This window comes from Sceloporus undulatus, chromosome 3 (genome assembly GCF_019175285.1).
Source record: "Sceloporus undulatus isolate JIND9_A2432 ecotype Alabama chromosome 3, SceUnd_v1.1, whole genome shotgun sequence".
Taxonomy (NCBI): Eukaryota; Metazoa; Chordata; class Lepidosauria; order Squamata; family Phrynosomatidae; genus Sceloporus; species Sceloporus undulatus.
In genome coordinates, this window is record NC_056524.1 from 254204569 (window position 1) to 254221294 (window position 16726).

A 16726-nucleotide genomic window follows, 5' to 3' on the forward strand; every position below is an offset into this window, starting at 1 on the left:
AAGGCCTTGGGACCGGCCCCCGCCCAGTCCTGCCGCCGATTGCTGCCAGAGCCTTTGGCCTCTCGCGCGAGGGCAAAGGGCCTTTGGCCTATCAGGAGGAGGTGGGCAAGAGGGGGCAAGCGGCAGGCAAGGGGGCAATTGTCTATAGAAGCCTCCAAAACATGCATTTATATTAACATTTTTTTAAAATCAGCAAATTTTTTTGCGTGTCCTCCTTTTTTAAAAAAAAGTATTCTCCATTTGAAAATTTTGTCCTACATTTGTCCTGGTTTATTTATTTAATTAATTTTTTTAAAAAATTATTTAATTATTTATTTTTTGGCTTCGGACCCCCAGTTGTCTGAGGGACAGCGACCCGGCCCCTGGCTCTAAAAGGTTGCCTACCCCTGATCTAGACAATATGCCAAATATCATATATATGTGTGTGTGTGTGTGTGTATGTGTGTGTATCGTGCCAAATTTCTTTCTAATAAAGATCTATACAACATGCATAAAATTATATATATATATATATATATATATATATATGAGAAAAGAAAAAGAATATGCTTCTCAAGTTCTATAATACTGTCATATTTAACAACAACAACAACAGTAATAATAATGGTTATCTTTTGTTATTTTTGTTATTATTTGTTATCCAAATTATTAGAACTTCTCTTCGTCTTCTAACAGTAAATAATCTTTATTTTTTTTACTACCATTCTCTATTCAGTCTTTTGGCTTCTCTATACAGTGGTACCTCGGGATACGAAATACCCAGGTTACGAAATTTTCGGGATACGAAAAAATCCCATTGGAAATCATTGTTCCGGGTTACGAATGTTTTTTCGGGTTACGAAGAAAATTTTTGGTGCTTTTTACGGCTTTTTCGCACGAAACGCGGCTTTTCCCCATTAGCGCCTATGGCAATTCGGCTTACGAAGGCTTTTCGGGTTACGAAAGCGGCCGCGGAACGAATTACTTTCGTAACCCGAGGCACCACTGTAGTCGTATTAACTGATATTCTCAGTTTTAATATATACAATAAGTTCCTATTGTTGCTATTATCCTAGTATTTTTCCATCTTATACATTCACTGTAGTGTCTTGTTATTTGATATACTTGCTCTTTTCCTATACAGTATTTTGTATACTGTATTTTTTTTTTGGGGGGGGTGAGATTTGTAACAATGTAACAATGACAAAAGCAAAACCCTTAAAACTGGGACTCTACTGTATCTGCATTGCAGAAATATTACAGTTTGACACCACTCTTAAGTGCTGTGGCTCCAGTCCATGGGATCCTGGGATTTGTAGTTTAACAAGGTCTTTGGCCTTTTCTGCCAAAGAGTGCTGGTGCCTCACAACACTACAAATCCCAGGATTCTGTAGGATGGAGCCATGGCAGTTAAAAGTGGTGTTAAACTGCATTATTTCTACAGTGTAGATGCACCCCAAGAAAGCTTGGTTCTGGGTGGAAAGACTCTGATTGTTGCTCGATTCTGGTACTCGAAACAAATTCCTGGGCTTAAAATTATTCTAAGTGTACTTTTTTTTGCACCAGGCTCCAGTTGCAGTTACATTGTTTTAAAAAGTGAAATACAGTAGGCCATAAGCCATTGTTGACACAGGAGATGGAATGAGTATGTTTTTCTCTGCTCTAGACAATGGGACCAGAACCATTGGGGTCAAATTATGACCAAAAAATTAGATTAAACACTAGGAGGAACTACTTGAAACTAGGAGCACTTCAGCTGTGGAACAAAATGTGGAACAAATTGTGTTAGAAGATGGGGGACTCCTGTTCTCTTGATATGTTTAGCAAAGGCTGGATAAGTGCTGCAAATGCCATGGTTTGATAGAGATTGGACTGTTTATTTAATTTAAATCTTGCTTTTCTCCCATAAGGGACACAGAGTGGCAACATGACCTTTGAAGTCCTTCCCAACAATCTTTTTCTAAAACTGTGAGTTTTCAGTAGGAGTAACTTAAAAGTACTGTACATTTTCTGTCTGAAAGAGCAAGTCCTCCAAACCTAGTGGAGCATAGTTATATACTATGTGTACCTTGTTGTTGTATGTCTTCAAATTGTTCTAAGTGTGTGCTTTGTCTTTACAGGCCAGAGCAAAGACCTGCCTTCTGTCACTGAAAATGCAGTGTTCCCATCACTGTGAGCACCTACTGGAGAGACTGAACAAACAGCGAGAGGTGGGCTTCCTTTGTGACTGCACCATCATTATTGGTGAATTCCAGTTCAAAGCTCATCGAAATGTTCTGGCTTCCTTTAGCGAGTACTTTGGGGCTTTTTACAAGGATACTTCAGAGAGTAACGTGTTCTTGGATCAGAACCAAGTGAAGGCCGATGGATTTCAGAAACTTCTAGAGTTCATATATACAGGAGACTTAAGCCTTGACAGGTAATATAATAGGGCTGGGGATATACTTGCAGAGAGTTCAAAATAAGTACTTTCCACAGAATTGAAAAGACAGGTGTTTGCTTGAAATAGTCTTAGTTAAGTACTTAATTGCAAATGGGGCAACTAGAACTAGAATATGCACATGTCAAATAGCAGTTAGTATGATATGTTTTCCAGGGACCTGACTTGGTGGATTAACTGGCCATGTCATAAATCAAAATTAGGCTTGCTGGGGGGGGGGGGATACTAGAAACCCAGTTTTGCTGGATTTAAGGAAGGGATGAGTAACTTGGTAGACCTGGAGGCCATTTCCCTTCACCTTGGCCAAGCAGATAGTACAAGAAGTTTTCCAGTTCTTAAAAAAACCCCTAAAACCCCGATTGATTTTGTGTGCCTGTTTAAAACAAGGTGTAGAAGATACATTTTATTTTACAGGTGCATTTCACCAGGTTTTATTGCAACAAAAAAAATCATGGGGGAAGGTCTGTGGCATACTTTATGATTCCCACTTCTGATTTAAATTGATAATTGCCCATACTGAGTCCCTGAAAGAGTATAATTAGCAAATAAGAGCGTGAGTGAGAGCTGCTTTCCACTATTGTTTCATTATGGAAAGTAACCAACTAATACAGTGCATATGTGTGTGTTTTCCTAAAATTAATGTGGAGTTACCGCCAAAAAGTTTCTATATGTTGCAAAGTTAACTTTGCCCAGTGATTCCAGTAGGTTCCGAGCAGCATTGCGCAGGCGCAGTGAAACCCATTTGTATGATTCGCAGAGACCACGAAGAAGAAACATTGATTCAGATATCCTTTCCTAGGTGGCCCAGTGCATAGACGGCTACATTGCTGACACCTTGAATGGAATATCTGTAATCTATTTACTTAAGTCATTGACCAAAAATAAGAGCGTGAAACACTACAGTATATGAAAAAAACTAATTTAAATGTATTGTTTCAGTGTCATAACTGTTCAGTGCAAGTACTGTTTGTGGCTATGTGGTGTGGCCCCTTTGTCAGTAGCCCTTTAAAAATCTGGCTTAAAATCAAAACTGAATTTGAGAACATAAGTTAGGGGCTCGACAGACCACTCCTTTGGAGTGGCGTCCTGCTGCCCCTTTCAGTGCCAGATTGGGGCCACAACAACCGCAGCTGCGGCCCTGATCTGGCACTTTGCCGGCACTAAAAGAAACAGCAAAATACCATTCTTTTTATAGCATGCTAGCTAAAAGGTGCCCTTGCCGCCACAGCGGTGGCTTTTGGGCGCTCCTTTGGTGCAGCGTGTCTAAACGCTGCACCAAAGGAGCACTGTAATGCTCCCCGCCGTGCGGTTGGGTGTGTGGTGTCACGCTGTCCTGGGGGCAGCCAGTGTGCATATGCCACACGTGGCATGGAGGTATGGCATATGCATGGGGGTATGGCTGGCTGCCACCACCCCACCACCACCCCGCCGGCATATAACACTAGTCTGCTTAGCACCTTATTCTCTGGCTTTCCTTCCTAGTATGATGCTTTAAATATCAAGTTTGTATACAAGGGCTTTATATCTTCACTTGGCTGTGAAGCTTGCCAGAAGGCCTTGGGCAAATTGATAGCATATATGTTGCATGTACTGTAATATTAAAGTATAATTTGCCACATGTACTTCAAAGAGAATAAGCTTAAGCAAGCTTTGAGTTCATGTGCTCTCCTCTCCTTTTTGGTGCACCTGCATAGAGCAGGTTAGATATATTTCATCCCTTGATGACACTATAAAAATTGGCCTGACTGATGTGTTTGTTCCATTTTCAAGTAGGTCCTCCCTGGAAACCTAGTCTAAACTGCTGATTTTCAACTTCACTCTTTTTAAAAAATTATAACACAACTAGGGTTGCCATAATTCTCTACTAAAAACCAGGATGAAATGTAGGACAAAATTTAGACCAAAATGTAGGACATTTAAGATCCTCCATTTTTCTTAAATGTCCTACATTTTGGTCTAAATTTTATCCTACAATTGTCCTATATTTTGGTCTAAATTTTGTCCTCCATTTTGTCCCGGTTTTAGTAGAGAATTATGGCAACCCTAAACACGACCTTTTAAAAAATAATTAATTCTTAACATAGCTTAGGCAGTTTAAAATTTAAATTGATTCTACAAGACAGACAATTTTATGCACTTAGTACATTCCCATCTAACTTTTTTCCCTTGCAGTTGGAATGTTAAAGAAATACATCAGGCTGCTGACTATCTCAAAGTGGAAGAGGTAGTCACTAAATGTAAAATAAAGATGGAAGACTTTGCTTTTATTGCTAATCCCTCTTCTACAGAAATCTCTAGTATCACTGGAAACATTGCGTTAAATCAGCAGACTTGCCTGCTAACCCTTCGTGACTACAATAGTGAAGAGAAATTGGATGCCCCTTCAGTGGACCCAGTTCAGTCCCCAGTTTTAACAGCAACTCTGGAAAAAAAACCTGCTCAGACCAAAAAGCGGAAGAAGGCCTTCAGTTCCCCTAAAAATCTGCCAGACAAACCTGCACAATATCCAAACGATGTCACAGAGAACACTGCTGTAGAGATGTTTTTAGATGCAAATAAACTTGCAACAGAGATAACAGAACAAGCTGCCCAGGGTGGGGATAATTCTGAGCTGCAGCTTACACCTGTAGTGGAGAGTGAAACATTTGCTGCCCAGGAGATCCTTATCCAGACTATGGCTATGAAACCCAAGCGAGGCAAAGTGCAGCAAGGTTGTGCTTTGAAAGAGCACTGTTTGTCTAATATCACCAGTGATAATAACTCTTACCATTTGGAAACCTCAGGAGAGGAACTGGATCAGAAATATTCCAAGGCCAAACCAGTGTGTAACACCTGTGGGAAGGTGTTTTCTGAAGCCAGCAGTCTGAGACGGCACATGAGGATCCACAAAGGCGTGAAGCCGTATGTGTGTCAGCTCTGTGGGAAAGCCTTTACACAGTGCAACCAGCTGAAAACACATGTAAGAACTCACACAGGTATGCTCTGCTTGGTGTTGGGAGTTGCCTCTTGGGAATGTGAATAGGAAAGTCCACCCATTGTCTCAGCTAAGTTCTCCCTGTTCACAATCTTGTGGAATCGTACTTGCTGTTGATTGATGAGAATATAAGTGAGACTCTGAAATGAACCTCACCATTACTATTTTATTTGTATTTATTATATGACATAAATTTTAGAAGGTTTTTTCTACCCAAAAGGGCCCATGCGAGGCAAGTGTTTTTTCTCCAAATCAAGCTATAAAGAGTATCACATTTATTTCTAATAAGAATTGAGACATCCAGGTGTTTTTGGACTTCAGCTCCCACTATTGCGTATTTTGCCAATGTTGTCTAGAGCTCATGAGAGTTGCAGTTCAACAACGTGACTTTTTTGAGGAACTGGACAGAGAAGGTATGTCCTTGTTAGTTCTGCTGGAGTCCTTGGTGGCTTTTGATATTAGCAGCCATGATATTCTTCTGGGCTGTATTACTGGGATAGGACTTCGGGATACTGGTTTCAGTGGTAAGATTCCTGCCTGGAGGGGCAAATTCAGAAGGTGGTGCTGGAACACTGTCCAAGTCATGAGATGGGATTCCTCAGAGTTCTGTTTTGCACACACATGCTCGTGCGCACACACCACACCTGGAAATTCAAAATATTTATGGGGGAGGTTGCCCAAAGTTTTAGTGTGTCCTGCCATCAGTCTGCTAATGACACCCAACTTGTATCTTTGCTTTCCACCTCAGTCAAAGGAAGCTGTTTCAGTTGTGAGCCTGCTAGTAATGAACAGGCTGTGTTCAAACAAATTAGAAAATCCGGATAAAGCAAAGATGCTCCTGATCAGATGTAAGGTACACCAAGGAATAGGAACTGAATCTGTCCTGGATGGGGTTACACTCTCTCTAAAAATGCAGGTTCAGTTTTGGTATACTCCTGCCCCACTAGCTAAAAATTATGAACAGCTGTTAAGAGACTGAAGTAAATCTTTGGACAAATTCAAAATCTGAATGATTTGAATTTCGACAGAGAGTGAAAATAGCCTTTGGTATGCTTCTCCTTTATTTTGAACTTTGCCTATTTCCTTGGTTTTGTCATCATAGTCTGCTACTGAAAAATCTCATCCTTCACAAACCAGTGCTAAAGTAGGCAGCTTTATTCTCTTCATAGGTGAAAAGCCATACAAATGTGAACTCTGTGACAAAGGCTTTGCTCAGAAATGTCAGCTAGTTTTCCACAGCCGCATGCATCATGGGGAGGAGAAACCATACAAGTGTGATGCCTGTAATCTGCAGTTTGCAACCTCTAGCAATCTGAAGATTCATGCCAGGCAAGTAAAAGGGCATTGCCTACAATAGACGAGGGAAAGGGAGGTGGTTGAGGAAGCTGTTGTTCAGAGAACTGGTTGATTGATAGAATTTAACCATCTTTCTTTTGCTTTCATTTTAGGAAGCATAGTGGAGAGAAGCCATATGTCTGTGATAGATGTGGTCAGCGCTTTGCACAGGCGAGCACATTGACATATCATGTACGGCGACACACAGGAGAAAAGCCGTATGTTTGTGATACTTGTGGGAAAGCTTTTGCCGTCTCAAGTTCTCTTATTACACACTCAAGAAAGCATACAGGTGATTCTTAAATATCAGAGTTGAAGAGGGTTAGTGCAGCCAAAAAGATAGATGGAGTCAGAAATGATGTGGAAGCTCCAGAGCAGGAGTTGCATGGCTTTTTCAGTAAGGAGAGCAGTAGAACAAGTGAGAAAGGTTTAACTTGTATTCAGTTGATGAGCAGTTTTTCCTGGATGCTCTACTGCATGCACGGTGGATCTTAGGCAAAACCTCAAGGCACCTACCAGTTAGACCTGTAGTCTGACTTGGAATAATAATAATAATAATAATAATAATAATAATAAATTATTATTATTATTATTATTATTATTATTATTTCCCACCTCTCCTTGCGGATCGAGGCAGGATTACAGCAATAAAACAATTCCATATAATTCCATAAAATACAATCATTAAAACAATGACATTACTATTAATTCAGTAAAATAGCGGATCACCAACTAACATTCACACTAACATTCATACAATCAGATAAGAAGCGGAGTATTTAAGGTCTCTTATAAAAGATCAGGTAGGTATAAGACAAAACTGTTTCCTGAAATAAGGGTGGGGAACTTCTAACTTTACATATGTTAGTGTATCCTAATTCTCATCATTCCCATTCTGCATGGCCTCTGGTTAGTTACTGGGAGTTACATATAGTCTAGAATGATGTGGAGGATGATGTTCTTCCTCTTGTTCTAAATGATTTGGTAGCTTACATCACAATGTATATTTTAAAGACAATGATAAAAGTCTACTAAGTATATAAAGATTTCTAAGGCCCGTTACACACGGGCATAAAGTACGCGCTCTGCGCGTACTAGGGTTAGAAAGGGGCATCACTTCCTGACGGCCCTAACCCTAATACGCACGGAGCGCTCACAAAATGGCGGTGCCCGTTCCACACGGGGGCCGCCATCTTTACGTAGCGGATGCACTGCATCCGCACGTCGCACAGCACATATGACGCTGCGAGTGCGCCATTGGCGCCTCGCGGCGTCATATCCGTGCCGTGGAAAGAAGCGTCATTTGGGGGCTTCTTTTTGCTCTGCAAGGGAGCCGCGCAGTTTGGCTGCTGTGGCTCCCTTGCAGAGCAACCAGCAGCGGCGCGAGACTGCCCATTTTGGGCGGTCTGTAACGCGCCTATGTGAGGAAACATCAGTTTGTCTGTATACTTATGATTCGGGGAAACATAGTCATTGTCAGTAAATATTGTACTGAGTTAATTAACTTCATTTCTTTAGGGGAGAAACCATACATATGTGGCATTTGTGGCAAAAGCTTCATTTCTTCAGGAGAGCTCAGCAAACATTTTCGGTCCCACACAGGTTAGTTTTCAGGCACACACCTTCCTATGTATTACTTCTCCAGTTTCACTTTCCAGTTATGTGCATACTCAAGATTGTCTAATACCCAATAGCCATTTTCAAAGCAGTGGTTGTATTAGTTTATTTCAGTATAAAAAGGACTGTTGCACCTTATATGACTAACCGACTTAGTTGAGCAAGAGCTTTTGTGGATTACAAGTCACTTTTTCAGATGCATGCTGCATTATAATATTCAGGTCTCAGACATACATGCACAGTTACATTCCTGTGAAGGTTGATTCAGAGTGAAGTGGGATGCTGAAAATGACAGCTGTATTTTTAACATGGGTCTTCAAAAGTTTATTCACAGCCTTTCCAGATAGAAAGAGGCACGAGACAGGGGTGCCCCCTCTCACCACTGCTTTTCAATCTGGTAATTGAACTGTTGATTAAAGACATAAAGCAGGATGAGAAGATTAAAGGGTTAAAAATAAAGACGCACTCATATAAAATAAGAGCATACGCCGATGACTTGGCAATCATATTAGATGATCCAAATACAAGTGTAGAAGGAGTGATGTCGAAGCTTGATAAATTCGGGGCAATTGTGGGATGTAAAATAAACAGAGATAAATCAGCTTTTTTAACCAAAAATTTAACATCTGTGGAAGAAAAGGACTTATTGGACCGGACAGGCATACAGTCCCAGAAATTTGTGAAATATTTGGGGATAAATCTATCTAATGACAACAGAAATCTATTTGAAAAAAATTATAATCTAACATGGGAAAGAATAAAGGGAGATATGAGGAGATGGAGTAGGTTAAAGTTATCTCTTTTTGGAAGGATAGAAGCAATCAAACTCTCAATACTCCCCAGATTGATCTTTTATTTCCAAACGATCCCAATCATGATAAAGAAAAAAATATTCAAGAATTGGCATAAAGAAATTTCATCTTTTATTTGGCAAGGGAAAAAACCCAGATCTCGTTTAAAAATATTACAAGATGCAAAACAAAGAGGCGGTCTAGGTGTCCCAAACTTTGAACTATATTACGACTCCTGTTGTTTATTGTGGTTACGAGATTGGATCACCTTGGAAAATAACAATTTGCTAGCTATTGAAGGTGCAGGACTTCGATTTGGATGGCACGCCTATCTAATTTACGATAAAGTGAAAATTAACCCCGAGGTAAAAAACCACTGTATTAGAAGGTCTTTGTTAGAGGTCTGGGAAAAGTACAAGAAACGCTGGATAACTAAATTGCCAGAGTGGGTGTCCCCCACAGAGGCCTTTCAGAGGAGAGATACCATCCAGAACGAAAAATGGCTTACATACAGTTCATTGTTAAAATTTGTGGGGAGAGAAACAAAGTTAAAATCTAAAGAAGAATTAGAAACGGAAGGATTTAAGATTGGCTGGTTCCCTTACAGACAAATTTACGAGAGATTTCATTTAGACAATAAACATTGGGGATTTATTGGGAAAAACAAGAGTCCTGAAATTTTTAAAATTATCTTGGCAGAGAAGAAAGGTTTGATTGGGAGAATATATGATTTATTATTGAGAGAAGATCTAGAATCTGAAACGGTAAAGGAAGTGATGATTAAATGGGCCCGGAATGTCGGTCATGACATAAAATTGGCTGAATGGGAAAAATCATGGCGGAACATCAAGAAATACACAGTTTCACAACGAATTAGAGAAAACTGTTATAAACTCTTTTTTCGATGGTATTTGACCCCCGACATTATCTCTAAAATATATAAAAACAGCAGTAACCTCTGCTGGAAATGTAAAAAAGAGCCTGGCACTTTCTTTCATTGCTGGTGGTCCTGCGTGAAGGTGGGGAGGTATTGGGATATGGTTAACTCCACATTATCAGAAATGTTAAAAATTTCACTACAAAAAAAAACCGGAATTGTACTTACTTAATATGATGGATGTATCCCTAGAAAAAGACTTTGGTATAATTTTGTTTTACTCAATTACTACAGCAAGAATCCTGTTAGCGCAAAAATGGAAGAATGGAGAGATCCCAGACAAAAAAGAATGGTTATCCAACCTCTATGAAGTAATAGAGATGGACAAGTTAACGCAAATTTTAAGAGGAAAAACAGCAGACACGATAGATGAATATTGGAAACCAGTAATGGAATATTTACAAAAGACCTGGTTACCTCAATGAATGGACGATGCAACAAGGGGCGGAAGAAGGGTGTTATAGGGAATGTAGAAAACTGTCACTTAAATGTAGTAGTTAAAGGAATTATATGATATGCTGAAACAATTTGAGACAGATATGACTGCTGAGATTTGAAATTGCTTTGTTTACTTAGTAGTAGTGGAATAAGTCAAGGTAATCTCAACAACTATTTTTACTGATATACTTTAGTATCATATATATGGGTGAAGTTACAAATGAGATAATAGAGGATAGAAAGTCACTATTGGTTATGCAGGATACAAACGGTGAGAAAAGGAAAGGAAGTTGTGTGAATGTTAGGATGAAGAAGGAAGGAAGGGGGAGGACTGGAAGAGCAGAAGATGAGTGGAGGAGGTGTGTGAGTGTGTGTGTGTGCTTTTTTTTTATTTTTTTATTTTTTTTTGGGGGGGGGCTTAGATGTCTGTTTGTATCTAGGTTGTTTTCATTAATTAGGGTTTAGAGGTTTGTCATGTCCGATGTGTTTGCTGTGCGATAACGTACGTGTATTTGTATTTGTATGTTTTTATACTTGCATGCATGTTTTTTATATCAATAAAATTTATTAAAAAAAAAAAGTTTATTCAAATGAAACAAAAAGCACATGATTGAGCACTGGCAGAATTCTGTAGGCATTGATGCAAGGTAGTAGAGTGTAGTGACTAAGAGCATGTGCTGGGTTAAAAACTCACCTCAGCTGTTTTAACCAGATCTTGCTTTAACTGTCAAATTGACAAAGTAAAACACCAGCTTAAGCACACTGGCTAGAAAGTAAATCACCTGAACCTGGATGGACTTACTTGGGGTACACACGCTCTAGATTATCATTTCATCTTCTTGTACATGCATGAAGCTTAACTTGCATTTTTGTTTTTCTAAGGCGAAAGACCATTTATCTGTGAGCTGTGTGGAAACTCTTACACAGATATTAAAAACCTAAAGAAACACAAAGCAAAGGTTCATACAGGTAAGACCTGGTTGTTTTTAACATAGTGGTAAAACATTTGTACAAGCATACCTCAGAAGGGTACATGTCCATAAGGAAGGAGTCCCAGTTCTTTAGGTCAGCTTAAACCAAATGAAAATGATTTCTTTGAACTGTGCCTCTGGATGCTTAATTGTTAACTGAGTCCTCAGTAGAAAATGCTGCCAGCCCTTTTCCAGAAGCATTAGCCATCTACACTGGTAAAGTGTTGGAATGGATGAATTAAAGAATAACATCACTGTAAGTTTGCATAGGTAGTGTATCTAAAACCTAGGGAAATCAGTCATCCTTTTAGTAGTCTCCTCAAAGTTTTGCTGTGGACCACATGCAGCTCCCCCTTCCTTTATTTGTTGGTTTTTATTTGCTAAAACGTGCCTTTTAATTTGCATGTTAAAAGGGGGGGGGGTCATCTTATGGAAGGGAGGTTTGGCTTGCTTTAAGATGAGGCGACTAGCTATCATAAAAGAAGTGATTTTCTAGGAAAGAGACTTTTCCTAGGCCTAAAACAAGCCATGTGCCTCTGAAACAGAGTAAAATGGCCACCCAAGGCTTTTAAAGGGTACAGGAAGAGCTTTTTCAGAAAAAAAAAAGGGGGGGGGGAGGGATGTTGGATTGAGGTTTAGTTTCCTAGTTGCTGGAGGGGATAGTGGTCCCTCAACATGGTGTATCTGAAAACTTTTCTTTCAGGAGTGTACATACTTAAAAGTTCTGTTTGTCGCTACAGGTTCTGAGAACGCCCTGGACCCTGCCATGCTTGAGCATTCTTTTAATGATCAGGACTCCATTCCAAGTGAGAAAAGCCCTTTGCTAGAGTCTGTCGATGTGAAGCCTTCAGACATAGCATTATCTCTCCCAGTTGGAACAGAGGATCACCAAGTGCTGCTGCCTGTTACAGACTGCCAGTCTCCCTCATCAGACACACTTCTGAGGTCTACTATTGCTGGATATTCAGAACCTCAGTTCATTTTCCTCCAGCAGTTGTACTGACATCCTGTCTGTGAAGAAAAGTTTGGCAATGAGAGCATCCTTGGTAAAGCAAATGTAGTCATGTGGCTGCTTTTAAGCCTGACTTTGTCTTTGATTCACGTAGGGACATTTGAAGTGCCCTTTTTCTATTTTGTTAACTAAGAACAAAAGATTCTGTTTTTTTTCTCTTTTTAAAAATTAAGGTTGAATTTTCTAAGAGATAAAGAGAATTCTTTTTTCTTCTTCAACACCTGCCTTAAGACGTCTTTTCATTAGTCCTGGATGTGTCCATCAAAGTTCATGCTTTTCATCCTGTGTAGTCAAGATGTTCAGTCCATATTGTTTATTCACCACCCAATTAGCATTTTTCAGTGCTGAGTAAAATTTCCTTTTTGGGATATAACTTCCATGGACCATTCTGACCTGGGGATTTCAGGAGCTGTAGTTTTTAATAAAGGAGCTTTTCTGAGCTCTGGGTTTCTTCAAAGTGAAAATTAATGAGTAGAGTTAGAGAAAGAAGGTCACCTCCCTGGCTTGTGAGTTTAACAAATTCAGTTTAAGAAATGCTGACTTCTACATGTCAGCAGGCATTTTCTAGAAACTTCCAAAGATATTTTCCTAGCTGTAACGGCTTCTAAAACTATATGAAATGAAAGTTGAGATTTTTGGCAAACTGTACTCATAACATGACACTTGAGCCTCTTTCTTTGTTTTTTCTCATGCAAAAATGTTGCACATATCCAGAACATGCAGCAGTTTTATATGAAGATTTGACTTCTCATAGACATCAAATATGATAGTTGTGGGCTAGTTCTTCGGGGAATTATTTAGAAAAGCTTCATAGTACTATGATGTGTTTTGAAGCAGATTTTGACATGGTGTCAGAGGACATGTAAGTGGCCATGTGTATCATAATCACGGTGTGTATACCTTTGCCCATGAGATTGTGGTTACAGATGTGATTATCAAACTTGGGAGATAGATGGTTAGCCATGCTAGTCTGCAGCAGCAAAAGTGACAAAGATTCATGTAGCACCTTAAGGACATTTTATTTGGCATATACTATTGTAGACAGCAGCCCAGCAGATGCACCTGGGTTCTGCTGATTAAAACTTATGGCAAATAAAGCTTGTCTGTAAGGAGCCATAAAACTCATTTTGTCCTAGGTTTCATATTTCCAGTCCTCTGGTAGTTCTGGCTTGGAAGGAGGGAACAGTTTCCTTAGGAAACTTACTCACTCCTAGTAAAATAATTCCCCCAAAGTTACTAATCCAATGGGAAGTGAGTAGTCTACCTGACCATGGTGATTGTGGAAGAAAGTGCTTTCCTTTTCTATTAGCACAGGGACTAAACAGGCTTGCAGAGGGACTGAGCACTCCAGCCCATCTCCATCTGCCTGCTTGCCCACCAGCATGGAAGTTCATTCGCTCTTTTGCATTATATTCTGGATTGCTTAAAACTGCCAGATGTGTTGTTAAATACTGACATCTTTTGCTGTATTCTTTCTGGTGATACCTTTTGCTGTATTCTTTCTGATGGAATACAAATAGGGAAAAGGGCACAAAGATACATGATTCAGCCATTACATTAAAGGATGCTCAGACTTGTTTCTTAAATAACAACTCCCCACCAGTGCTGTATATTGTTAATTTATTAAAAGCATCTTTAATTGCTTTTCAGTCCAGTAGGGCTTGAGAAGTGATGTACGAGCACATTTTTAAAAAGGAAACAATTTGAAAAGCCAGTTTTAAAAACCAAAGACTATACAAAACAATGCAGTTTTGATTGCCTGATAAAAACTCAGCAAGGATGGAGATGTTGCTTGAAAAATATTTCCACAATTGAGATGCTGGTATAGAAAACCTCTTGTTTTGTAACTCCACCTACCTTTCAGGGTAGTAGCCTTCAATTGCTCTCTAATGAAGACCTCAAATTCTAGGCAGATTCATGGGAAGGGAGAGCAATCTTTCAGACAGCCTGTGCTCATCTTAACCTGGGGCTAACAATTTGAAAACCTAGCACCTTGTTGTGTGTCTTCCAAGTAATTTCTGACTTATGGTGACTGAGGTGAACCTGTCATGACATTTTCTTGGCAAGATTTGTTCAGAGGGAGTTTGCCTTTGCCTTCCTTTGTGGCTGAGAGAGTGTGTCTTGCCCAGGGTTATCCAGTTGGTTTCCATGGCTGAGCAGGGATTCAAACCCTGGGCAGAACACTCAAATCATTACACCATGCTGTCCCTAGCACTTTCTTACATAGCAGGATTTCAGAAAATAAATCAGAAATAAAGTTAAGGCTTGCTACCAAAGGACGGGGAGAGGAGAAATACATTAATTCCTTGATTTTTTTTTTAATGACAGCATTCTCAAAGGTCTTGCTCTGTTAATTTTATGTATCCTCCCAAAACATGGAAGGAGGAGTTATCTATATTTTCTAAGAACTATCTAGATTGAGTCCAAGATCCAGGTAGTCCAGGTTTATCTACAATTTTCTTTTCTAGTGAGATGCCTTTCTAAAAAAATTCCATAGTATGGTATAATAATAATAAAAAAAGCTAGCATGGTGTAGTGGTTTGAGTGTTGGACTATGACTCTGGAGACCAGGGTTTGAATCCTGGCCTAACCATGGAAACATACCAGGTGACCTTTGGAAAGTCACACTCTTTCAGGCCCAGGCAAATGCAATGGTAAATCACTTCTGTGTAGACCTTGGCATGTAAACCCCATTATAGGTTTATGTTAGCATCTCCTTAAATTTGAAGGCGCACAGCAGATGCAACGACATAGTAAAGATGCATAACTCCTTTCTTTCCCACTTCTGAAATTGCAGGAGGCTTGCTTTCCTAGCAGTCTGGTATAGTGGACATGAATAGACCTATCCTCTGTCAGTTTCTTTTAATGGCTGTGCTTAATTAGGTTTGCAAATAAAGTTAAAGTTGTGGTTCAGTATCACAATCACCTGTACAAGATTGCTAAGAAGCTCAGGTTTAACAGCATGTGAACCCCCAAAGGAGGCTGTGTTTTAATCTTTCTTTCCATTGTTTGGAAGATCAAAAAGATGGTTTTATCATGGCCTTATGCTTGTTATTATTAACAGGTCTTATTATATAGGCTTTGTTGCTATTCAGTTTTGAAGTCTGAGAAACAACAAAGAGGACTGATGGGACCAAGAAGTGCTATTTTAGGGCACGCTTCTTTTAAAATTTATCTAGTATAACAAATGCAGATTCACTACAGCATACAAAGTTGCTATTATTTAGCAGTTCTGGCCGTGAGGAAACTTGACCTTAGGCTGAAAAGTAGGTTGGAGAGGTGTCTATTGTTACGTTATCTGTTACTGAACGTGGAGATTTTTAATATAGAAAGCACAAATCTGTCAATTTGTAGATTCTTGTATATTTTCAGAATATTTAATCACTTGGTGTGAGTGGGACAGAGGAAAACAGACATGGAGCAAAACCTAAAGTTGTATTTTTCTTTGCGATCAGGAGGGTTAGAAACTTGGTTAAATAAAAACTAGCTGTGATGCGTAGGATTTTATTTTCTAAGCCTACCATGATTGCCTGATAGTCATAGGGCTAGGGAATACTAATATCGTTTGATATTCTGCTATTCCCTCCCCATCTTCAAGAAAGGCTGCAGTATAGGTCTGTCAGTACCCTATCTCATCAAGTCTGAGTAACTCCATAGAGACATCAGCAGGTTCTCCTGTTGGTTCTGCCTTGAGAATCAACTCCTCCTTTGCCCCAAAAAACCTCTAGTTATATAATAAAAAAGACAGGTTTTACATGGGGTAATCTTGGTAGTACTGCGTATCTGGGAATGCAGAATCCTTGTTTCCCTTCTGAAAAACACATGACCTAAATTCAGAGGTTAGTCTCAACTATAGCATACTCATTAAATTAATGGGAACTTGGTAAGTCAGTGATTTAAGTTCCATTGTCTGGAATAATTTGCTCTAGTATTAACTTTTGATACATTTGAAACAATATGACTGTCTTGCAGAGAAAAGAGAAATAAACTATTGGTATACTGTTTGGTATATTTCCTGAACATTTCCACTTGGGTTTTGTATCTGTCATTTTGTTTTTGGGGGAAAAAATCATACTTTAAGTCCCATTCGTAGATTTTTATTATTATGCATAAGCTATTTAATATTTATGAAGAGGTTTTACTTTATAGACCCCATTTGCCTTTTGTATATGAAGATATTTTTAAGGGCTGTTGTTTGATTCCCTATCCCCATACACTACAGAGACTCGGAG

General features: G+C 39.3%; 1 protein-coding gene across 5 annotated transcripts in view; it reads left to right on the forward strand.

Moving 5' to 3' along the window:
* Positions 1 to 16518, forward strand: part of MYNN (myoneurin) — a 17124-nt gene extending 606 nt beyond the window's left edge. The window contains exons 1-9 of one of the 5 annotated variants that reach the window (XM_042456529.1): positions 1355 to 1947; positions 2100 to 2189; positions 2270 to 2398; positions 4592 to 5394; positions 6563 to 6722; positions 6842 to 7020; positions 8247 to 8330; positions 11394 to 11480; positions 12223 to 16518. In XM_042456529.1, the coding sequence (XP_042312463.1) occupies positions 4668 to 5394; positions 6563 to 6722; positions 6842 to 7020; positions 8247 to 8330; positions 11394 to 11480; positions 12223 to 12485 (1500 nt within the window). In that variant the 5' untranslated portion in view covers positions 1355 to 1947; positions 2100 to 2189; positions 2270 to 2398; positions 4592 to 4667 and the 3' untranslated portion in view covers positions 12486 to 16518. Of the gene's footprint in view, positions 1 to 1352; positions 1948 to 2099; positions 2399 to 4591; positions 5395 to 6562; positions 6723 to 6841; positions 7021 to 8246; positions 8331 to 11393; positions 11481 to 12222 lie in introns of those variants that run through there. The other 4 variants (XM_042456527.1, XM_042456526.1, XM_042456530.1 and 1 more) reach the window with 4 other exon arrangements.
* The last annotated feature ends 208 nt before the right edge of the window (positions 16519 to 16726 follow it).